The sequence below is a fragment of the Vulpes lagopus genome, chromosome 10, assembly GCF_018345385.1.
Source record: "Vulpes lagopus strain Blue_001 chromosome 10, ASM1834538v1, whole genome shotgun sequence".
Classification (NCBI taxonomy): domain Eukaryota; kingdom Metazoa; phylum Chordata; class Mammalia; order Carnivora; family Canidae; genus Vulpes; species Vulpes lagopus.
This window is the reverse complement of record NC_054833.1, coordinates 67,865,933-67,890,734: the sequence shown is the minus strand read 5'-3', so window position 1 is coordinate 67,890,734 and position 24,802 is coordinate 67,865,933. Positions and strand designations below refer to the sequence as shown.

The window sequence follows — 24,802 nt, the reverse complement described above, 5'->3', positions numbered from 1 at the left end:
ACACCCCCAGTCAATCAGCATCACAAACGCACCTCGCCCCGCCCCCTCCACGCCGCGCCTCGGAAAGAAGACTACAAGTCCCAGAGGGCTCCTCGCGCGCCCCGCCACGTGTTTTCCCCGCCCGCCAATGGGTGGAAGCGCCGCGTGAGCCTGTTCCCGCCCCCCCGGCGCGCCTGAGCCAATCCAAAGGGTGGTGTGTGTGCGAGGGCAAGTGGGGAGGGGGACTCAGCTCAGGACAGGGAGGCCCTGCTCGCAGGTCCCGGGGTCCCGGTGGCAGCCGGAGCGCTTGGTCCGCAGGCAGCGGGCGGGTGGTCCCCCCTCCGCCCCCACCCCGCGCGTGCGCGCCCCGGCCCCTCCCTCCCTGCCACCCCCCTCGGCTCCCGCGCGGCGGCGGCGGCGGTTCCTCTCCCCCTCCCCCCAGCCCTGGCTCCGGGGGACCCCGCGATGCCGGTCCGCACCGAGTGTCCCCCGCCGGCCGGTGCCTCGGCCGCCTCCGCGGCCTCGCTCATCCCGCCGCCGCCCATCAACACCCAGCAGCCCGGCGTGGCCACCAGCCTGCTCTACAGCGGCTCCAAGTTCCGCGGCCACCAGAAGAGCAAGGGGAACTCGTACGACGTAGAGGTGGTGCTGCAGGTGAGCGCCGGGCCGGGCCGGGCCGGGGCCCGAGGGCCTCCTCGCGGCGCTCACGGGCCGTGCCCGCCCCCGGCTCCTCGAGCCCGCAGCCGCGGACCAGGCCCTCGCCGCCGGGCCTCCTGCACCAGGCGCTTCACCCCCCGGGACCTGCCCAGCTGGTGTCTCACACTCTCCAAGCCCAACCCTGACCTGCCCCTCACACCGGAGCCTGTCGTGAGCAGCTCCTGGCAGACCCTGAACACTCTCCCAGACTCGAAGCCCGTGACCGGCCTGCCTGGGATCCGGAAGCCCCCACCCCACCCCACCCCCGTCACTGGCCACCCTCAGACCTCAGTCCTTCTTCCCCAGGACCTGTCGCCTGGAGAGCAGCCCTCCCTCCAGTCCCTCCCAGACCCTGAAGAACTCTCCATTGGTCTCTCCTGACTCGGGACCTTACCCTTGGCTGGGCCCACGTCAAAATATCCCAGACCTGAGACAATCCTCCGCTCCCCTTTGCTCAGTCTCAGGGATCCTCAAACCTTGGGGCCCTCCTCCCAGGATTTATTCCTTGGGAGAGTCTAGGCAGTTCCCTCGGAGCTGGGAGCACACTTCCTCCGTTAGCCCCTGAGCTTGAGAGCCCCCAACCCACAACTGATTCCTAGCCTTTGGTACTCCCTCAAAACCAGGCACTCACATTCTGGGTGCTGCTGGGTGGAGTTCCTCCTAGTTTGTTGGGATCTTGCCTCCTGCCCCCCACCCCCACCCCAGTCTCTTCCTGGCCCAGGCGCCCTAAGCCCCAAGTCCTGCTCTAGGCTTCTCATGGTCCTTACCTCCATTCTCTGGCCACCTCCAGGTCCAGTTTCCCTGGCCTGTCTACCCATACCTCCCCAACCTATACCTTCATCTTCCTCCTTGGCTCCAGGGGACTCTCTTTCTGCATTCTTAACTTTTATCTACACAGCCAGGGCTTCCTCCTGGTCTCTGATACCCATGTGCTGGGAAATTGAACTCACCCAGTATTATCTCTCACAGGGTATTTCCTTGCTGTCTGTATACCTCCCCCCCCCCCCCCCCACCTCTCCTCCCCTCAAGTTTGACCTGGATTTCTAAGTACCTGCTGCTAGCCCCTGATAGCTTTGGAGTTACAGCTTTCCCTACTCTGGCCATTTTCTGCACCTCACCCCTCTTGGGCAAATAGTAACACACTTGAAATTTTTTCCTAGCCAGAGATCAACAGTAGTTGATAATCCTTTTTCTCTCCTTTCCCCACAAAACCATTCCTGTGTAGCTACCCCTGCCTGCCTCAGGACCGACCCATTTTTCTCCTCCCTTTGCCTTTTTATCCCTTAGCCTGATGCCCCACCTTCTAGGTTCTTCCCCAAAGCCTTTCCCCATCTGCCTCCTTGAAAGGCTTTACAGAAGCTCTGAGGACCAGTGTGCCACCTTACCGCTCCCAAGTGTGAGGATAGGAACGTGAGATATGTCTTTGCCTTATGTGCCTGTGGCTCTTTAAAACTGTTAAATCTTGAACAGCCTCTCTTCTGAGCAAGTAGATCTCCTACCCAAAAGACGATGGAGATTCATTTTCTTTTCTGCTAACAGCAGAGCATCATTAGCCTCTTTTTTTTCTTACTGTTTTGCCGGAATCAATAGTTTGATCTTTTTTCGGTTGGGAAAAACTGCATCTTTGTGTTAATTGTATCTTTGGCCTATAAACCTCACTTTCTCTCATGAGCCACGGTATTTATTAAAAGTGGAAAACTATTGTGACTGATTCATTTGGCTCATAATTATATGCATAATGTGGTGATACCTCTTCTCTTACTTAAAATGTGAGAATTTAGTGTGAAGGAAAAGGCCCCCCCCCCTTTTTGGCAACAAATCATTAAATTCTGGAGGTGAGATCCTTGGTGGGGGTCATGTTTGGAATGATCTTGAATTTGTGCCCATTGTGTAATTTGATGGTTTCTGATGTGGTAGGGGATTCCTGCCAGGGTCACTAAGTGTCAAAGGGAAGTCATCTTTGGTTTCTTCAGCACCTCCCACCCCCACCCCGTGTTTTGTCATTGGTGTGTTGTTTCTGAAGTCTTGTCAGCTGGCCATTTCCTTGTGAACCAATAGAAGTGGTGATTGAGCTGGTGCATGATTGATCTCAGGGTAGCCCAGAGCAGAAACCTGGCTGATGGCTTGAAGCCACTTCAGGAGGATGTCTGATGGTGGGAGGTGGGAGCCACAGTCATGCCCAGGAATGCTGCCCTACATCTGGATTGTTTGTCCATCATTGAGAAAGTGGCATGTAAATTGCCCCATTGTTGCCCTGGTTTTTCAGCCAGGACTAGTTTCTTGGATTCAGCCTTCTTAGAATACTTATGCCTTTTATACCTCAGCCTCTTTCCTGCTTCTTTTTTTCTTTCTTTTTTTATAACAGCTGCATTGAGATATAATTCATGTACCATACAATTCACCCATCTAAGGTGTTTTTAATGTATTTGCAGAGTTCGGTAGCATAACTGCAATCTAATTTTAGCACACTTTCATCACCCCAAAGAGGAGCCCTACCCCTTAGCTATCACCCTCTCAACTCTAGGCAACTACTAAATTTATTTTCCTTAAGATTGGCTTATTCTGGCCACTTCATATAAAGGGAATCATACAATATGTGACCTTTTGTGTCTAGCTTCTGTCACTGAGCATCATGTTTCCAAGGTTTGCCATGACACATGCCATAGCATGTATCAGTGCTTCAATATTTTTTGTTGTTGCATAATAATCCATTGTATGGATATACAGCATTTTATTTATTTGATGCATTTATTTGAGCATTTGATGAATATTTGGGTGGTTTTCACTTTTTGGCTATCGCGAGTAACAAAGCTGTGAACATTCCTGTATGAGCTTTTATGTGGACACGTCTTCATTTCTCTTGGGTACATACCTAGGAGTGGAATGCTGGGTCTCATGGCAACTCTATGTTTACCATTTTGAGGAACTGCCAGACCAGTTTCCAAAGTGCCTACCCCATTTTTCACTCCCACCAGCAGTATATGAGGGTTCCAGTTTCTCCACAGCTTTGTTGACAATTGCACATTATCATCCATCGCTTTGATTGTAGTCATGCTAGTGGGTGTGAAGCAGTTTCTCATTGTGGTTTTGATTGGAATCTCCTTAATGACTAATGACGTTGCACATCTTTTTGTGGGCTTTTTGGAGCACTTTCTCTTTTTGAAATTCCAGCTTAGAGTTCCCCAAACCTTTGTGAGATTCCAGCTGGGTTTTCCTTGTTGCTCTTGTTACTGTAACTTTCTCCTCTGCCATCCATGGAGCCAAGACTAGAGTGAAGGCCAGGGTCACTGTGAAGGGGTACTAGAAAGAGCAGCTGTTGGACACAGCTGTGCTGTGAGACTTCCATGCTCAACATTTGCCTTGTTTTCTTTCTCATCGAGATGCTGGCCTGGCTTTCAGTTAAAGTTCTCTGCATTGTAGTGTATTGAGTTTACAGACCGTCATCAAGAGCAGTTTGGGCAGAATGAGAGACACACAAGGTTGAATGGAGGCCAAATTGAAATCCTGATTCTTGAGCATGTGATAATCTATGCAAAATGTTTGCCAACTTCCAGTTCAGTTTTTAATCTTATTAGCAGGTATCCTGGCCACCTGATATCTTTTCCAGCAGCTGTGAAACCCCAAACTATATTGAATTCAATGAGAATTGCATACCTGAAATTTAAGGCCTCAGGTTAGAGCTGTGTGTCTTTTAATAAAAGTTCTTTGCTGAACCATGTTAGTGCAGATTAGCCACTCTAGATAACATCCAGTGTCAAGGCCAGCAGATGAGGATATTTGAAATGCTTTGGCGGTTTTTACATGGAGTACCTTTGTCACCAGCACCAAACTGTGGGAGCATTTCAGCTTCACTGAAGCCCATTTGCCTTGGTGCTGACCTCATCTGGCTGACTGTGTTCATTACAGTTTTTAAGGATTGCCATAGCATTTGATTGATGATGTAAATGAAAGTAGTTAAGCCCCCAAATCTGATAAATACCACAAAACTTTCCTAGCTGCTTAAAATGAGATCTCACTTAACATTAAAATCTGAATGTGCCACAGTACCATTATACTTTGGTTTGCTCTCATTCCAGGGGTTTGCTTTGTAAGTGAGCTCAATTACCATGAAATCTGAAAATCTGTGCAGGATCCATCTGTATAGATTTGGGTGAAATGTAGTAGTTCAGGTGCACTCAGCTGCAAGTAACTATACCACTTCAAAATAGTTTAAAGAATGAGTGAACCCAGCATCTCAGATTACAAGAAGCTTGGAGGTGGCTTGGTTCCAGATTGGCTCATTCATGGGCCCATTTCCTTCCATGTTTCTCTGCTGCCATCCTTGGCATTTCCTGACCTGTTTGTCCTCATGGTCTCTAGATGGCTGCCATGGGACTGGGCACTGTGTGCAGATACTGCCACCGCCAGGGAAAGAAAGAGAGCCTCATCGAAAGTCAGCATCTTTCCCAGAAACACCCAGGAGACTTACACACATATCTGATTGGTCAGAACTGTGTCACTCACCCTTAAACCGATGACTCACAAGGGGAAAGGGCACATGTTTGCCTTAGACTCATCAGGGCTGACCAGGTCTTGTGAGGGCAGAGTGGGTGCCAGAACAGGATCTGGGCCCTGGCAGCATGGAAAAGTAGGAAATTGGTTGCTGGGTAGGTACTCAGCAGTGTCTCAGCAATCCATAATTGGTGGATACAAAGCCTCAGAATCTCCCATGCCTGTTACCCCTGCTTATTTTAGCCTTCTAATTCTTACATCAAGAAATAGAAGCATTGGTATATAAAATGGGAAGAGGGGGCATTTCTGATGTGTTCTGATCTGGGGTCAGTATTTTTGTTCATAACTGAAATCTTTGCCAGAGCAGTCTTCATAAGATGCCTTTCCTGAATATGCTGCCCAATTCATAAAGAAATAATGCAGGATTGTGCCTAGTGTAAATGTTGGGGAAAAGTATACTTCTTGGACCAGTGGGAGACCTGTATTGAGTGGGCTCCCTGTTCCAGAAAGGCACTTTGGTCTCAAGATACTCAGCTGAAGGAAGTTGAGAGGGTCCTGGGATCAGATTGCGTCATCTGAACAGGCCCGTGGGGAGGGAGGACTCACGGAGATCTCAAAGCCGGTGAGCCCTGGCTGTGCTCAGCGGGCACCAACCTCCTGGCCTCCCTTACCCCACCTGGCCTCAAAGGAGTGCCTCTGACCACCAGATGCATGGATTTCCACAGCACCCCCAGCTTGTCGCCCAGTGGTTCCTCTGTTTGTAATAAGACTGTGTGTCCTTTCTTTCCAGCATGTGGACACGGGGAACTCTTACCTTTGTGGGTACCTGAAGATAAAAGGTCTTACTGAGGTAAGCACTCCTTCCCATGAACTAGAACCAGACAGTGGGCTGCACGTGGGGCATTCTCAGGGTGTAAAGGGCCAGCCTCGTTGACCCTGAGGCCCAATTAAAGCACCCTGTGAAGTGTTGTTATTGTACCACACACACAAAGCATGCAGTTTTGATGTGTCCTGTTGGAAAGTATACAGATGCACAAATCTTTAAAGTTTATAAGTAAGTCACAGTGTTCCCGACACTATTGATTTTACTTTTAATCCTCGGTGGAAAAGAAAAATAGAGTAGGAATATGGCTACCCGTTGTCATAAGTCTAATGGTTTCTGAGATAAGCATTAAACCTTCCAGACCCAAGGTCTTTGGCATTCCTTATACCCCTGAGCTCACTGGAACAATGAAAAGTGATCATCCAGTTTCTAACAGACATAGCTGCTATGGAAATGTAGAGTGTTTTCCTTTCTTTGAACCAACTTTTTAAATCGCAGAACTCCTGGGAATATGGAAAGCAAGAGAGAGCATCCTTTCTTTCCTTGCTAGTGAGTAAACAGGAAGAGGAAGGATGGGACTGAGCTGGCCACCTAACTCCACCGTGAGGGCCTGGGCTTGACCTAGCTGCAGTGCCCTGTTGGCCTGATCAGCCTTCACTGTCTCGATGGCCCAGTTTCATGGAGCCATGGAAAGGGCTAGAGTGACATCCTTGCTCTGCCCCTTATTGGTGCTTTCATTTCTCTTTCCTCATCTGTAAATGAGAATGAAAAATACCTAATACATATAGTGAGCACAGCACAACACATAGCATTGCCGAATCACTATGTTGTACACCTGAAACTCACGTAATGGTGTGGGTCAGCTCTACTTGGATAATAATTAAAGTAAAATAAACCTGTGCTGTCTACTCCAGGCACCTGTCCTAGACAGGGAGGAAACAATGTAAGAGCAAGAGGCAAACTCTAATGTGATACAAATCAAGGCATCCTAAGGCATTTATCATCCTCCGTCTTGAAACAATTGTTTCCCTCTCTTTGATTCGCTCTGGTTCTCCCACTTCTCTATATTAGAAGCTTGAGAGGTTCCTAGTTTGTTGAGATGAAAAGGCAACCTGTTCCTCACCCTAGAAACTTAGCCCATCGAGTTAGGGGAAGAAAATGTAAGCAAAATGAAGGATTCCAGCCTTTGAATTTGCGGTAGTAGAAAATAAACAGAATATACTCAACTCATAGGCAGCCAGATGCATTTACTGAGTGCAGAACATAAACATTTAGCTTCATAAGGAAACTAACAAATTCTGTCCTGTGGAATGCTACCACTGACTCTAAAACTAGCCACTCTGGCAATAGGAAGCTGCATGAAAATAGTAAGTAGCATTAAGAATCCCCAAATGACGTCCAGCATCCAGAACTTCTGCAAAGTTTCATCAGGAGCAAGTAACCCTACCTGACAGAAGCTCCTCTGAGTCACGAGCTGCCAGGCTCCCTGAGGAAGGGTGGGGGGCACTTAGGTTCATGACTGGAATGAGGAGACCATCCTCCTGGCCAGTCGTTCCTGTCTGCGCATGGCTGCCCCAGACTGGTCTGCTCTATGATGAGCAGCAGGCTCAGGTATGGTGTTTTTTTTGTTTTGTTTTGTTTTGTTTTGTTTTTAAGATTTTATTTATTTATTCATGAGAGAGAGGCAGAGACACAGGCAGAGGGAGAAGCAGGCTCCCTGCAGGGAACCTGATGTGGAGCTTGATCCCAGGACCCTGGGATCACGACCTGAGCCAAAGGCAGACGCTCAACCACTGAGCCACCTAGGTGCCCCTAGCAATGGTACATTTAATCTAAAGGAGGCTGTGTTTCTGAGCTTCCTAGGGCCTGCTCACTCCTCAAGATTCTTTGAATTTTATCTTTTTTAGCCACCTTTTTTAGTAGCTGTCCTGAGATAGTTGACATACTGTACAATCCACCCATTTAATATGTACAATTCGTTGGTTTTTAGTGCAGTCACGGCACTGAACAACTGTCTTAAACACTTTTTAAATTCTAAATCCGACATGTGGGCACTGTACAGTCACTAAAATGCCAAAAGAGTGATGATTCTCTGAATCACCTTGTTATCTATGTTATAAAATACAGCTGTTCGGGATCCCTGGGTGGCTCAAGGTGTGATCCCGGAGTCGCAGGATCGAGTCCCACATCGGGCTTCCTGCGTGGAGCCTGCTTCTCCCTCTGCTTATATCTCTACCTCTGTGCGTGTGTGTGTGTGACTCATGAATCAATAAATGGAATCTTTAAAAAAATAAAAAATAAAATACAGGTATTTGTGCTTATTTGCTTTTCCGTGTATAGTTGTGAAAACATCACATGTGATTTATTTTAATAAAACCCATTTAAATGGTTGGGTTTGAGCCCTAGTCTCCCTCGTGCAGACAGTATAGAAAATGAACTATGAAATTGGAGGTCATTTGTCTCTTGGCTACCTCACATTCACAAATGAGCACAGTTTTTAGAGTTTATATGCCTTCTGGAAATGAAATCCCAGGGTTGTGAAGAATGGGTGTCAGGTAACATTTCCTTTGCAGTTCTGAGGCAGCCACCTATGGAGAGAAGGGTCATTTCTAGGGAGGCCCTGCAGCTGGCAGAGGGCCTAGGAGCCCAGCCTTTAGGGAGTCATGGCCAGACTCTCCACTCACTCACTAGATTGATTTGGAAGCTTCTGCCAAGCTTCTGCTGGACCTGTCTGAACCAAGGAGATAGGTCACACTAACCAAACTCACCGAGACTGATGTATACACAGGAGTGCTCGTTTGCTCATTTCTAAACTGAGGCACATGCATGTTCCCGAAGTTCCCTCTGACTCAGTAGCCAATTGGTGTTAATCCCTCACGAGGTGGGTCTACCTGGAAAACCAGACCCATCAAACCAGGGGGCTTTGGTGGGCCTAGAATCCTTGTGAGGAGTGGTTTGACCACCTAAATGCCTGCTAGTATAGGTAGACCCGCCTGTAGGAAGCCCTTGCTTGCTTTCGAGGTGGAGGGTTGCTGCTCCGTCTCTTCCTATCTGACTCGTATTTTTGATGTTCCTCCCACAGACAGAGTTTTCCCTTTGGCTCTAAAAATTACTGCCAGTTTGCCTATAGCCAAGTGCTTGAATTTCCTGGTCCTGCCCTGAGAGATATTTCATCTTTTTGGTAACTACTGTCCCTAATTGATGCTCATCAGGCAATATTTATTTTATTTTAAATCTCAGAGTTTGGGGGTACTCTGCAGTCACCTTGATATGTTGCCTGAAACATTTTCAACGCAGAAACAATTTATTAGGAAAATTGCAATTTGAACCATAAGTATTTTCTTTGTATCATAAGAGGACCACTTTATCATTTTCTTCCTTTTTTCTCTTTTTTGTGGAAGTTTTAAAAATATATTAAGGCTCAAACTTCAGAAAAATAAATATGTACAGCTTTTCATTTAAAATCTCAAGCCAGGAGCCGCCTGGGTGGCTCAGTCGGTTAATCATGTGCCCTTGGCTCAGGTCATTATCTCTGTTGGGGTCCTGGGATCAAGCCCAGAGTGGAGGTCCCTGCTCAGAGAGTTGGCTCCTTTCTTTCCCTGTGTGTGCATATGCACTCACTCTCTCTCTCACTCTCTCTCTCTTAAATAAATGAATAAAATCTTTTAAAGATAAATAAAATCTCAAGTTGATGCTAATATAGAACTTTCTCCATTAGTAATTCTTCCTAAAACAGATGAGTATAATTTAGTTTATACCTTTATTTTATTTTATTTTATTTTATTTTATTTATTTTTTAAAGATTTTATATGAGAAGGAGGGAGAGAGAGAGAGAGAGAGCGCAAGCGAGCATATGAATGGGGGGAGGGACAGAGGGAGAAGCAGACTCCAAGCTGAGCAGGAAGCCCTATGTGGGACCGGATCACAGGACCGCGTGATCATGATCTGAGCCGAAAGCACACACTTGACCGACTGAGCCACCCAGACACCCCTATTTTATTTATTTTATTTTATTTTATTTTATTTTATTTTATTTTATTTTATTTTATTTTATTATTAAGATTTTATTTTTAAGTAATCTCTACACCCCAACATGGGGCTCGGACTCACGAGTCATGTTCTACGGACTGAGCCAGCCAGATGCCCCTAGTTTATAGCTTTAAAATCAAGTCTCCATTTAGGAAATCTCCCCCCTTTAATTTCTTCACTCTGTATACATAAATATCTGTACAAGGAACCCAGGCCCCTTGTTGGGGGAAGGGGTTGTGGTTTGGTGGGAAGGGTGCTGTGTATTTCAGAGTTCACTGTCAAGACAACAGACAGCCTTAGTGGTGTGTAGTGAAGCAGGCTTCTTCAGTCCACTATGGTGCCAGTGACTGTGCTGTTTCCCAGGAGCTGCTGAATCAGTGCGGCAGTGTCTCTTAGGGACATCCCCAGCTACGTGGCAGGTCAAGCTGAGAGAAGTAGCAAAGCCATCGGAGCAGATTTATTTTAAACACGGGTAGGTGTTTGATGCAGAATAAGAGGGGCTTATGTAGTACCTGAAGAAGAAAGTGTGACCTCTGTGGTCCCAGGGACATTAGCACTGTAATTTATGGTTTGCCAGGCCTGTGACCGTCCTTACCATGCTTCCAGGAAACACCAGGGGCTGGCAGGCTGGACTGAGGGTTTGTTTGATTGGTTGGTCAGTTAGTTGGTTTTTTACAAATGCAAAAAAATGGAGACCTCTTACAATGTTAACTTTTTCTTCCATTAGTTCCCCCCCCCCCCCCCAGAAATCTTGGGTGCCTCCTTATCAGTAGATGAACAAGTAGCAAATAAAATTGACAAGTGTTTTAAGCACCCAATTAGGATGACAGCTTACTTTTCCCCCCATAGCATTTGGTTCTGCTGTTGTGATTTTCCATCACAGACATGATTCACATATATTTTCCATAGTATAGATAGTATAGATTGCCTTAGTTCATATAGTTAAATTAAAGGTACCTAATGTATCAAGGTATTCTGCAAAAAAACAAAAACAACCCACCCCTGGAAACCTGAAAAATGGGCACAAAAGGGACAAATGACTGAACTGGTTTGAGAACCACGGGCCAGATCATGGCATGAGGGAGACTTGGCTGTGAATGTTGTGATTTTGTAGCCTCTTTGAGTGTTTTCCTTAGAAAGTAACATCTACTTAGTTACTACCTGCTTTGTATCCTAGAATACTCAGAATTTACTTGTCCAAGCTCTTTCTTGAGTAATCAGTACATAGCAAGTGAAGTCATAGAAGGGTTTTGACAAAGTCCAAGAGACTCTCTGGGCACCTCCAATTCAGGTCAAATCTGCAGCCATTGGCAGATCACTGGACCTAACTCCATTTGGGTCATTGCTTAGCAGTGTGATCATTTTTTCAAAGTCCTGGGAAAAAGTTAAAGCAAGGTTGATTTTTCCTTTAAGAAAGGTCAAAACTCCCATTCAACATCTTATTTTGATATCTGGGTTTTTACCATAGGAGTATCCAACCCTTACAACCTTCTTTGAAGGAGAAATAATCAGCAAAAAACACCCTTTCTTAACACGGAAGTGGGATGCAGATGAAGACGTTGATCGGAAACACTGGGTGAGTAGATATTTGGTCTGCTCCAGGCTACCCAGGTGTTGCTGAGGAGCCAAGGAACTTAGCTCTTGGGGTCTCCATACTGTCCTGAGCTTTAAGGGTCTCCTCACTGTCCCCCTGTCCTGTCCACCTGTCCACTGTTCTTTTCTCATCTCCTCTATATGGGGGAACCCTGTGAAACATACAGCTATGGCCTCTGTCTTTAGGGTTGCCATGAGGTAGAGATGCAGTTTCTGGAAAGCTGCTTCTCCTACCAGCACCTCTGTGTTGGGAGAGCCAGGGTGGCTGCCCACTCAACTCCTGACCGACAAACACAGTCTCAACTTAAGCATCATCAGGATGCCACTGAGAACTCCAGTCCCTCCACTTTTACCTATAAAGTGTGGAATGTATTCTCACTCACCGGTAGTGAACACTTTGAGACAACTTAGAGATGCTATCCTCCAGTCATTTCATTGGCTTTCACACGAGTTTATGTCTTCAAAAATCCATTTCTCAAAAAAAAAACAAAACAAAAAAAACCCACAAAAATCCATTTCTCAAGCTGCCATAATAGTCTTCTGGTGTAGTTGGCCATGGCAATGATGAATTTTGGCTTTATTTAATTTTTTTATTTTTTTAGTTGCTTTTTAAAAAGAGAAAGAGGAAGTGAACACACAGAGGGAGAGGGAGAATCAGACTCCCCACTGAGTAGAGAGCCCAATGCAGGGCTCAATCCCAGGACCCCGAGATCATGACCTGAGCCAAAGGCAGACGCTTGACCAACTGAGACACCCAGGTGCCCCAGTTCTTTAGTTTTTTTGAGATTTTGTTTTTAAATAATCTCTACCCCCAATATGGGGCTCAGACCTACAGCATTGAGATCAAGAGTTGCCTGCTCCACTGACTGAGACTGTCAGGCGCCCCAATGAATTTTGGTGTAACACCGAGGAAGTCCAATGTGCTCACCCTCTAAACCCACCTAGAGGGATCCCTGGGTGGCGCAGCGGTTTGGCGCCTGCCTTTGGCCCAGGGCACGATCCTGGAGATCCAGGATCGAGTCCCACGTCGGGCTCCCGGTGCATGGAGCCTGCTTCTCCCTCTGCCTGTGTCTCTGCTTCTCTCTCTCTCTGTATGCCTATCATAAATAAATAAATTAATTTAAAAAAAAAAAAAAACCCACCTAGACTCTAGAACTCCTCATGCTTCCCCCTGCCACTCTCACCTGGCTGTTCAAGCTCTCTCCTGATTCTGGTGGTAGTTCTTGGAGAGAACTCCATACCACAGACCCTCGTCTTACTTAACTTCACTGAAGATTAGCCACTTTGCTTCTTCATATTTTCTACTTGAGATAGGGAAGGAACATCTTTCAAATGCTAAGTTTCAATTAAACTTAAACTTGAGTTTTTAAAACCATTTTTTGAAAGCTATGTGTTTTGCCAATTGTATCAAATGGACACTGAAAGTAAGTCATTTGTGCGTGTATAATATGAGGGAATGAACAAGGTCTGAATCTCTTAGGATACTCAGTTAGGAAACCTGAGGGGAGCCTGAGTGGTACATAGTGGTGCTGGTATCAGAAAGCAGAGTTGGGAGGCACCTGGGTGGCTCTGCCAGTTATGTGTCTACCTTTGGCTCAGGTCATGATCCAGGGGTTGGGATCAGGGAGCCTGTTTCTGCCTGTCCCCCTGCTTGTGCTCTCTCATCCTCTCTCACTTATGTTCTTTCTCTCTCAAATAAAATCTTTAAAAATTAAAAAAAAAATTTTTTTTTAAAAAAGGAAAGCAAGCAGAGTTGAAGGGCTCCCAGCTGGCATCTGGTCCATCCTGCCCAATGTTGGCTCTTCCCGCACAGCTCGGTTCTGCAAAAAAAAGCAGGGTCTTTGAGACTCAATGAAAAGTCAGTTCTAAGCTAGATTTGCTGCAAATAAAATACCTGGAAACCAACTGTTCGTTTTCCATACTTGCATAAGAACACTGGGAAATAGCTGGATCTCCTCTGTTAGGCTGAACTGAAATATTTTGAGTGACAGCAGGACAAGGAAGGCCACCCTTGATGTGGTAGGATGAAGAGCTGGGCTTCTGGGCCCTTCCTCACCTAGCAATCCAGTCACCTTCGCAGAACTCAGCTTCTCATAACTTTCCCAGCCCACTCCAGAGCCCCAGAATCCCATGTGGGGCTCCTGGAGCTCTATATTACAGGAAACATCTCTACAGGAGCTCTTGGGTGACCAGGTGCATTGTTAATGAGTAATAATATTTTGAAAAGAATCTTTTATTCTGAGAAGTAGGTCTCAATGTTGGGCTTGAAGTATTCAGTCAACCATGTTGTAAACAGATACGCTGTCATCCAGGCATTTATAGAGAAAGGGCAGAGTAAATTTAGCATAATTCTTATGGGTCCTAAGATTTTCAGAATAATAAATGAGCATTGGCTTCAACTTCAAGTCACCAGCTGCATGAGCCTCAGCAGGAGAGTCAGCCTGACCTTTGAAGCTTTGAAGCCGGGCATTGACTTCTCCTCTCCAGCTATGGAAGTTCTAGATGGCATTTTCTTCCAAAAGAAGGCTGTTTCATCTGTATTGAAAATCTATTGTTGAGTGCAGCCACCTTCATTCGTTATCTGAGCTCCATCTTCTGGAGAACTTGCTGCAGCTTCTGCATCAGCACTTGCTGCTTGACCTTTCACTTTGATGGTATGGAGACGGCTTCTTTCCTTAAACCTCTGGAACCAACCTCTGCTAGCTTCAGACTTTTCTCCTGCAGCTTCCTCACCTCCCAGCCTTCACAGAAGGGAAGGGAGTCAGGACCTGGCTCTGGGTTAGGCTTTGGCTTCAGGGAGTGTTGGGGTTGGTTTGGCCTTCTCTCCAGAACACTAAACCTTTCTCCACATCCAAGACTGCTTTGTTCTCATCCGTGTGCTCCCTGGAGTGGCACTTACCCTTTCCTTCAAGAACTTCTCCTCTGCCTTCCCAGCTTGGCTGTTTGGTGCGAGAGGCCTCGCTTTCAGCCTGTCTCAGCTTCTGAGATGCCTACCTCACTAAGCTCAATCATGTCTAGCTTTTGGTTTCAGGGGTGAGAGACATGTGACTCCTCCTTTCACTCCAACCTGTCGAAGCCATGGTAGGGATATTAATTGGCCTCATTTCAATATTGTGTCCCAGCAACTAGAAAGGCCCAAAAGAGAAGGTGAGAGGTGGGGGATGGCCAGTCAGTGGAACAGTCAGAATACATACAATATTTACCAATGAACTTTGCTGTCTTATATGGGTGCATTCTGTGGCATCCCAAAACAATTATGTTAGTAACATCAAAGATCACTGATCACAGATCACCATAACATATATAATTATAATGGAAGAGTTTGAAATGTTGCAAGGATTACCAAAATGGGACACAGAGACACGAGGTGAGCCTATGCTGTTGGAAAAATGGTGCCAATCGACTTAACTTGACACAGGGTTGCCCCGAACCTTCAGTTTATAAAAAAAAATTCAATATCTGGAGGTACCTGGGTTGGTTAAGCATCAAACTCTTGGTTTTTGCTCAGGTTGTGATCTCAGGGTCCTGAGCTCCAGCCTCATTGGGCTTCATGCTCAGCATGGAGTCTGTTCTCTCCCTCTCCCCCCGCCTTCCCCCAAATAAATAAATAAATCTTTTTAAAAACTGCAATATCTGCAAAGAGCAATAAAGTGACACACAATAAGACCAGGACTGCCTATAATTTAGAATCAGGGACATTGTTTTTCACTCTCAAGTTTTCCTGAGTGATATTTAAAGTTGGTATCACCGTGGTACCCTAGGTCAAGATTCCATATACTTAATCCATTTAGAATAGAAATATGTGACAAATTCTATGAGTTAATACCTCTGTACCTTAAATTTTATTTAAGATACTTTTTAATAAAATTAATATACTTTTTAAATATTTGAGTAAACAGAAGAGCGAAAGGAAAAAATTATATATAATAACAATACCCAAAGTTAAAACAGGTATTAACCTTTTTTTTTTTTTTTTTTCCATTTTCAAAAATAGGATCATGAGGCACAGTTTTATAACCTATTTCTGGTCTCCTTTTTAAAAAGAAATTAATAGGGCAGCCCGGGTGGCTCAGCGGTTTAGCGCTGACTTCAGCCCAGGGTGGGATCCTAGAGACCCGGGATCGAGTCCCACGTTGGGCTCCCTGCATGGAGCTTGCTTCTCCCTCTGCCTGTGTCTCTGCCCCACCCCACCCCTCTCTCTCTTCTCATGAATAAATAAAATATTTTTAAAAAAGAAAAGAAATTAATTATATATTACCCACTTCCTGTTTCTACTGACTGGCCCTAAGCCACAATACTATGTAAGGGCCACTGACTGGCCCTAAGCCAGTACATATACTATGTAAGAGGACCCAGCTTTAGTAAAGCCCTCTCATCCTTTTGTGTTGATTCACATATAAATATCTCACTGATCATTCCTGGCTTTGCTTGTGGTCAGGTGTCCTGAGACAAGGCCCCCGGAATAGCATCCATTCCCAACCTGGGGCCTTTCTCCGGACCACATTGACTTGGTAGGTATAGCCCCGTGGTGCCTCAGTTGGAGTCCAGGTCTGAGTTCACAGCCCAGTGGACACCTCAGGCTCCCTTCCCCCAATGCTCAGCCTTTACTGCTCCTGTGGGCCACATCTAGCAGCTGTCCCCTCTTTGCGAAGGTGGTTGCTGCTGGGCACAGAAGAAGGGCAGCTCTGATACCAGCCTCTCCCTCCCTTGATCAGTTCTCATGCTTTATTTTTTGCTTTCAGGGCAAGTTTCTGGCTTTTTATCAGTATGCAAAATCATTTAATTCAGATGACTTTGATTATGAAGAGCTGAAGAATGGGGATTATGTCTTCATGAGGTGGAAGGTAAGGTCCCAGCCCAGGTGGTCTTCTGGCTACGCCAGTGCCTGCCTTGTATCCCTGCCCCACCTGCTCTCCGTGCCCAGTGCTCATTACAGCTTGTCTCCATGTAGCGCCTTCACACACTTGTAAAAAGCCGGCACAGCTCCAGGCCACAGTGGCGAACTGCTGCCATGCCATACGGTTTCTGTTTGGAGAAACTGTTTGGTGGATAGCAGAGGAATTGGTGGCTGGGGGCGGGTGGTCACTGTCGGCACCTCTGACTCTCCATGTTGAGTCATCTCCAGTGTTCTGTGGACTCAGAAGAGAACCAGAGTCAGTCACCGTCATTTCCTACTCTCAGCCACGGGCCGAGGCACCATGTAGTGACTGTTCGTGCAGCATGTCTTAGCCAAGGCTCCCTGCTTGTCTGGTTCCCTCCAGCAGGAAATGAGGGACCAGGAATGGAATTTGCGTTTTCCACTCACCAGCCCTCAAAGAGCTCCATCTGGCTGGACTCGCTAGATTGGCTTTGGGCTGACAAGTCTTTTGTGTTTCCCTATTTTGATAGCCTGGTATTTGCTGTGTTGCAGCCGCAGGCTAGCAAAATTGTGAAGCAGGTTTGTGAAATCATTTTGTGAATGGACACCCACTTCCAAGCCCTGGTTCCCTAGTTGGCAGGAAAAAGCTGTTTTATCTTGAAATCTTGCCAGCTTTCATACAGACGAATCATTTAGAGTAGTTATTCCCAGTCTTTTGTTTGTATGGCTAATAACTTGGGGAGGAGTGTGGGGGTCATCACTTATTTGCTTAGACACTGGCCAGGTAAAGGAAGTAAGAGCTGAGTCCCGCCCTTGAGAGCTTGCCATCTACTGGGAAACGTGCCAGCTAATAAAGCCCTAAAGGAAGTATTCTCGCAAGCTTCTAACTTTAAAATTAGTTTTAAAAACTACAATTTCAAAGGTTGAGGAAAGGGACAGAGAGTGTCTTTAAAAAAAAAAAAAAAAAAAAAAGCCAGTGGAGTTGTTTGGCCTCCAAAGACCTTCTCAGAGTGACTCACTGTGGGCTTGCAGTAGACCTCTTGGGGCCCTGGGGCCACTGACCTCATCTCGCTGGGAGAGTAGGTGCCCGGATGTGGCCTTTCAGCTTGGCCACAGCCAGAGATATAACAAGCTCGCCTCTTCCCAAGGTGCCTGAGCAAGAATAGTACCAATCTGATGGCAGATGATGAGGTATCTATCTCTTTGAGGGGGTGTTACGGGGGCAAGTGGTGATTGACCTGCCCTCAGCATGCAGCGGCCTGCTGTTCTTGAGGTGATCAGGAACGTAGCACCAGTTCCTGGAGCGGAGCAGAAACTTCCTCTTCCTGTGTTGTTCTGTCTGTGGGCTCTGAAAGGTAGGTAGGTAGGTATCGATTCACTTAAGAGGTGTGAGGACCACAGGACCTTCTCTTCATTGCTGATCTTGGTGAGCTCAAGACACAGGCTTCTGTATTAGTATCTAAAATTCTCTAGCAGCACATGAATGCTATTGACAGATGAGGTTGAAATGCAGATGTGCACCATCATCCCGCAAGTCTGGGTAAAGCCATGTGACAGTGAAACCTCAGAACCAGCTGAAGGCTATGGGGAGCCCCAGAAGTGGCTGGAGCACACTGTCTGTCACTGACCTCTCCCATCTGTGTGCAGGAACAGTTCCTGGTCCCAGACCACACGATCAAAGACATCAGTGGTGCTTCCTTTGCTGGGTTCTATTACATCTGCTTCCAGAAGTCGGCAGCCTCCATAGAGGGCTACTATTACCATAGGAGTTCAGAATGGTAAGACATCCCAGAGGCAAAGGAGATGGCTTGCTGCTGTGCCACCCCCCCACCACCCCAGGCTCTCCCTTCACTTGCCAAATCTAAAAGAAAACCTCTGCACCTGTCTCTGCATAGTTTTTATGCTCTATCTACATGTGGAGGGCCTGTTTGATCTCAATTGCTCAAGGAGGGGCTCCTATCCCTAACCACAGATCAGAGTAAATAAGATGAAAACAAAGTGCTCGATAAAGGAACTCACTGCTAAAAAGCTTTCAGGAGGTTCTGTATCATCAGCAGTGTCTCTACCCAACCTTGGCTGCTCTTGTATTTCCTCCCAAATTTAATCAGTAACTACAATGTGAGATCCAACCATGGACAGGGCGAGTTTTGCTGTTAGCAGCCTTTCCAATTTTGTGGTCACATTCCTTAGATGCCAGCCCCACACGCATTCAGTCTCAGTCTGGTGACCAAGGGGCCCCTGTGGAGCTGGCAGTCCTGCCCTGTGTTCCGTTTGAGGTGAAGGACCGAGTGCCATCCCCTAAGTGCTAGCTTCTGTCACCTTTTTTGGGGACTCTGCTGCCACAGCACTGCTTCTCAAAATAACTTGCTATACCTGAAGAAGGAGCCATATTACCAAATACTTGATTTCCTTTCTGAATGTGGAAACACCGTATTCCCTTCCACATTTTCCACACTTTGGTGATTTGTGAGTGATGCTACCCTGGGTTGACTCCAGTTCCTTGTTCAGTGGCAGCAAAATGCTATCTGCAAACAAATGCCCTTGGGCTCAGCACAGTCTCCACTCCTCTGAGAGCCACAATTATAGGGTTTCCATAATTGCTCTGTTTTCAAATGAGTTTTGAAAACCTGCTCTATCCTCTTTTTAAATAACAGCTTTATCGAGAGAATTCACATACCATATGATCCATTCATGTAAAGCATACAATTTGGTCGCCTTGAATATTCACAGTTCTGCGACCATCACTGCAATCATTTTTAAAATGCCCCCACCACCACGAGGAGAAACCCTGTGCCTTCCACCCCAACTCCCCATCCCCTCCTAGCCCCAGGCAGCCACTAACTGATGTTCTGTGCAGACATGTTTATTCTGGATATTTTATATAAAGGGAACCACACACTACTAAAGGCCCTGCATCTGGCTTCTTGCACTCTGTGTTGCTCTGAGGGTTTGACCATGTTGCAGGATGGATCAGCACTTTGTTTTTATTGCTAAATAAGTTTCTGTGGTATGGATATACACTAGCCCCTCCTTATCCATGGTTTTGCTTTCCGCGGTTTCGGTTATCTGCAGTCAGCCATAGCCCAGAAGCAGATGATCCCCCTTCTGACAGTGTCAGGAGGTTAGTGGTAGCCTAACACTCGGTCACATACCTACGTCAGTTACCTCACTCCACGTCACGCAGCCAGGTTCCCATCTCACACCCTACAGTGCAGGAAGGTATTTTGAGAGAGAGAGAGAGTGACCACATTCACAGAACGGTTATTATGGCATATTATTATAACTGTTTTATTTTATCATTAATTATTATTATTAATCTCTTACTGTGCCTTACGTCTAAATTGTAATCTCTTACTGTGCCTTACTTCTAAATTGTACTTTGTCATAAGTTTATGTACAGGAAAAAACATACCATATCTAGGGCTCAGTACTATCCACAGTTTTTGGCATTCACTGTGGGTACTTAGATGTATCCCCCATAGATGGGGGGACCACGGTGCCACATTTTATTTATCCCTTTACCAATTGATGGATATAATGTTCTCCCCTTCTGCCTTTTGTGACTAATGCTGCTGTGAACGTGAGTGTTATGTGTTTGAGTTTCTGCTTCCAATTCCTCTGGGCCTCTACTCAGGAGTGGAATTGCAGGGTCATATGGTAATTCTGTAACATTTTAAGGACCCACCTTAAACCCAACTGGAACCCAACTGTGTTCCACATTCCTATGAGTGATGCACAAGGGTTCCAGTTTCTCCACATCCTCTCCAACGCTCGTTATGATGTCTTAATTATAGCTACTTTGGTGGGTATGACGTGGGGGTCTAGTGGCTTTGATTTACATATTCAGATGGCTAACGCATTATCTTGATTTCTTTTTCTTTTTTTTTTTTGTGATGAAAAAGAAGCTGCTTTTCCCCCTGCTCCTCCTCACTCCCATGTGAAATGAGTAAGGGGAAAGCTAACATTTACCCTGTGAACACTGATTGTCCCTGGAGGTTATCATCCCCGTGTGTGGATTGTCCTGGCCTCTGTTTTTCCTTCATCTGCTTAACTACTCAGAGCACTTATTATAGGGGCAAAAACAAACACCTCAGAACTCTGAAGTTCTGAGTCTAGTGTCATGTCTAGGGAGGTGAGAAGATGATGATGAAGGGAACATAAACTCCGGGGTTAGGTAGGGAGTTATCTTTTCCATGGTGTTTTTTTATTCCATGAGAAGTGGGGTGTGTCTGTGTTACCCATGAAGTCCCTGAGGACATTCCAGCCTGAGGGTCCCTGTCCCGGAGAAGCTGAGGTGCCAGACATTGGAGAGAGGTGGAGGGGGAGGAGGAGGCTTGGGGCTTCGGTCTGCATCTTCTCCCAGAGCTTTCTCGGCCTCTCCTTTCACGGGACGTACCATGCTTACTTCATGGTCAGAACATGAAGCCTGAAAGCTTCATGAAAGTTGCCTGAAAGCAGCTCCTCTTATGCATAGTTCCAGAGGATTAACCAAAGAAATAGAAATAAAACCAGATTTGGTTCAGCCCAAGAGGTCTGCGATGCAGCTATGTTCCAGTTGAAGCATGTGGCTTACCAGGTGCTCCGGTGACAGGGAGGGCTTTTTAGAACCCCTGTTTGGTTTTGAGGATGCTCAGACTGTCTCCTGTTTCTCTCTCTTCCCGCATTACAGGTATCAGTCACTCAATCTAACTCACGTTCCTGAACACAGCGCACCCATCTATGAATTCCGGTGACAGCGGTTCAGAGCAGGAACCAAATAAAACTGAACTTGGCAAAAAAGAACTTTGCCGAGAAAATTGTGTACCTGCCAGAACCAGGAGAACATGTGTTCCTGTGTCTTCACAAGCAGACTCACATCAGAAAGCATGAATGTTAACCCACAGAATCCAAGGAGCATGGCCAACCAGCAGGGCAGGTGGAGGGAGTGTTCTCTGTTCTTCCTTCCTCTCTGCAGCAGTTTGGTCTTAATCTGTTTTTAAGCTACCTTAAATGCACTTTTCCTTCCTGCACAGCTAACTTCTGTATCACCGAAAGGCCCATTCCTTTCTCCATCCCCACCTCCAACTGAGTAGGTCAGCCCTCCGAGTCACCCTCAGCCTTGGTGCTCAGTGGTCTCTACCCAGGCCCTGGCCCTCTGCACCGCCCTCCCCCACCAAACCCCCACTTGCTTAGTCTGGTAGGTCAAGAAAAAGCAGAGCCCCAGCACATGTGTGCCCCCGCACCGAGCTCTGTGCAGGGAATCCAGGAGCTGCAGCAGCATCCGCCAATGAAATGGGAGGCAGAGGCTGCTTAACGGGGTCACCTGGCGCTGCCCAGCCCTGCAGTGTTCATGTCAAGCTAGTCAGTGGCTGGCAGGTTCCATGGGCCTGCCATCATCGGGGATCACTAAATTTAAGGCTTCCAGATCCCTGGCAGGAACAGGTTCCAATCCTGCTTTACTCAGCACGTTTGCTCCAAACTTTTGAACTTGAGGGCAATACTAAACTTAAAAAAAAAAAAAAAAAAAAAAGAGTTTTTTTATTACAAAATTATTTTTATGGTCCCTTTAACAAGGACCCTATGGCAAATGCACAATTATTCAGAATTACATTTTATCGTTTTCACATTGAAAACAGCAAATGTTGACTTAGTAATTTTTATACCTATATCTATATGTAAATGTATATTTAATCAACCAGCAGTTTAAAACTAGTCATCCTGGTACAAAAGTTTTGCAGCATTGCATAAATTCTAGTGCTAAACTTGAGAGCTGTTTTTGGGGCCAGTTTAGCATTTGTACCTCCTCCTTTTGCTACTCAAAACAGCAGTGCTTCAAGGCGACCTTTTCCATCAAGCAGAAGGGGCCGTCATTCTCCTGAAACAGCGACTCTGAAATGTTGGGGCGGGGAGGGGTGGGAACACGAACACGCTAGAATAACTCAAGGCGCACGTGCCAAAGTGTGTGTGTGGATGTGTGTGTGGGGGGGGGTGTGGCTTTTTTTTGGGGGGGTGTTGGGTTTTTTTTTTTTTAATGTTTTAAAAAGCTTACTAGATTGGCATCAGTTGTAGTCCACAGATACAGGCAGGGCTTTGGGGTTGGGGGGAGCTCATGGCATTTGCTGGTGGTTTACAAGACTTGCTCAGAATACAGGAGGGAGAGCTGTAATGCACAGGAGCAAAACAGGCTGAAAGCTGCATATCCATGTGTGGTCTCAGAAAACATATGGCCCTTTGGTCTAGAAGAGCAGTAGGGAGATGCTGTATTCTTAAAAAGTGACTTTCCTTTTGACAACATACGTACTGTACATTACTGAGACTGAATGTCAGGGAAAGGTTAAAGGAGAAATACTTGGGAACCTAGTCAGTGGGCTCTGGGACACCAAGGAATTGGTGTCTAAGGCTTTGTACAGAGGTAAGACCAACCCATCTAGTGAGGCCGGGCTCTCAGAGCCCCCAAAACATTGTCCTAGTGACAGCAGTGGAAACTTGATTCACATCCATTTGCAGAGATGAGTCAAATGTTTTCTCAATTCTGAAACTCAAGGCATCGGGATGGCTGGCTCTGGTCATGCAAGCCAATGGCACATTACTGAGGAGACCACACTGGCACAGCCTCTAGTGTAGCTGGCAGACATCATGTGAGTAGAGGAGACAGTGGCTTTCCCGGGCCATCTGACCCATCCATCCATCCCATCCCCCTGCCCCCCCCCCCACGTCCCCCAGGTTCCCTTCTCACAGCATGCTCCTACACCTCTGCATTTTGCAAGCTCCTTGAAGGATATAGGCCCCACTGGGAACCTGAGGGGTGAGCTCACCCCCTGGAGCTCATCAGGGCTCCGTCTGTGTGGCTTTGGAGGTCAGTCGAGAGGGCAGGAAAGGACATCTGAAACACTGCTGCTGTTCAGCTAGCCAGAAGGGTCAGGTTCTATCAGAATTTCTTCCTTCTGTTTTTAGCGAGGTAATGAAGTGTACCGGTTGCATTGGGGAAAATAAGTGATATCTTTGCTAGATCTTTTGGGCACCTCCGTGATAAAGATTTGTTTCCATAAAAATCTGCCTGGTTGAAGATAGGAACTTGAAGATAGGGACAGGATTACTTGTCCACCTCCCCTTAGTGATTCCCAAACAGGTAACATCAATCCTTTTCTTTCTCCAAGTCCCCAGAGGAACTTTGGGGATCGTCCCCATCTGGGGGATCTTCTTTCCTGAACCTTCTCAGTGGTTTACACGCCTCTGGTACTATGTGCAATAGTTTTGGTGGATGCTTGTATTCATCATTAAGAAATCAGTGCAGGTTGTAGATTTTCTACCGTCTTCCTCCACCCCAAACAAACCGGCCATGAGGTAGGATCCTAGGGATTCGGCTGTGCTTTCCACTGCTCAGAAAGCTTCCATCCTATGCTCCCAGCCTTGTCCCTCTTCTGTGCTGGAATCCTCCCTTCCCACCTGCCCATCCTTAGCAGTCCACAAGTGAGCAATGCCTAATACAAAGTAGAAAATCCATCTGTGTGCTGGTTCTGTTGGTAACGTGGAAATCACAAACTCCAGGGGAGCAAAGGGGCTTTTCAATGTCTTTTGCTTTCAGAAACAGGGAATTTATATTCTAAGGCCTTGAATTGATTTTTTTCCTCATAAAATAGTCTGATAAGCTAATTTTTAAAAAGAAATGCCATTAAGTATGTTGCATTGTGGTTTAAAATTACTAACAAGTTCTGAGAAAGAAAACTTTGATTTTGAATCTTACGTGTTTTTAAAAATTAGGTTTGAATGGGCACAAAGTATGAATATTTTGTTTCTTTAGGGAGGACATGTGGAAAGGGTTTGAGGGTTTGGAATGGGAGAAGTATTTTGCAGAGCTATCAATGTCCAAATAATTTTTAAAAAATAATAAAGGTATTTAAGCAGTGACTTTGTCCTATTTCTAAATGAAAACCATTCTGTGAGAAGAGAGCATGGTGTCAGCCACTAGGCACTGACATCTGAGCTCCATTTTGCTAATTTCTACATTTCTTTAAAAATGTGGAAGGTTTTTCCCCCAATTTTTTATTTTTGCATGTGTTCAGGATTTATACTTTTAGTTAACACACAGAAAATCCACAAACAGAGCTGTCTGCTCCCGGCTTCTCAGGTTTGGTGCCGGCGCAGGCAGTATAGATGGGGCCTGGTCCTCAGAGGAGATGCCTGAACCCCAAAGCACTCGGGCTCCCGAACAACGCGATGTCCTGAAGCTAGCTGTTGGTGCCAAGTCCAGGCCTTTGACTTCCCTGCACGCATCCTGTGGCTGAGGGCCCTAGCCCAGCCCAGAACGCCTGGTTCTGATTTTGACAAACCACCCTGCCTGGTGTGCCAGAACA

General features: G+C 46.3%; 1 protein-coding gene across 1 annotated transcript; it reads left to right on the top strand.

Moving 5' to 3' along the window:
• The first annotated feature begins 169 nt into the window (after positions 1-169).
• On the top strand, positions 170-24,356 carry GID4 (GID complex subunit 4 homolog). The gene is made up of 6 exons (XM_041770803.1): positions 170-633; positions 5,957-6,016; positions 11,487-11,594; positions 16,354-16,455; positions 18,117-18,247; positions 21,139-24,356. The coding sequence occupies exons 1-6, from the start codon at positions 445-447 to the stop codon at positions 21,200-21,202; spliced, it is 654 nt and encodes a 217-aa protein (XP_041626737.1). The 5' UTR covers positions 170-444; the 3' UTR covers positions 21,203-24,356.
• Positions 24,357-24,802: the final 446 nt, after the last annotated feature.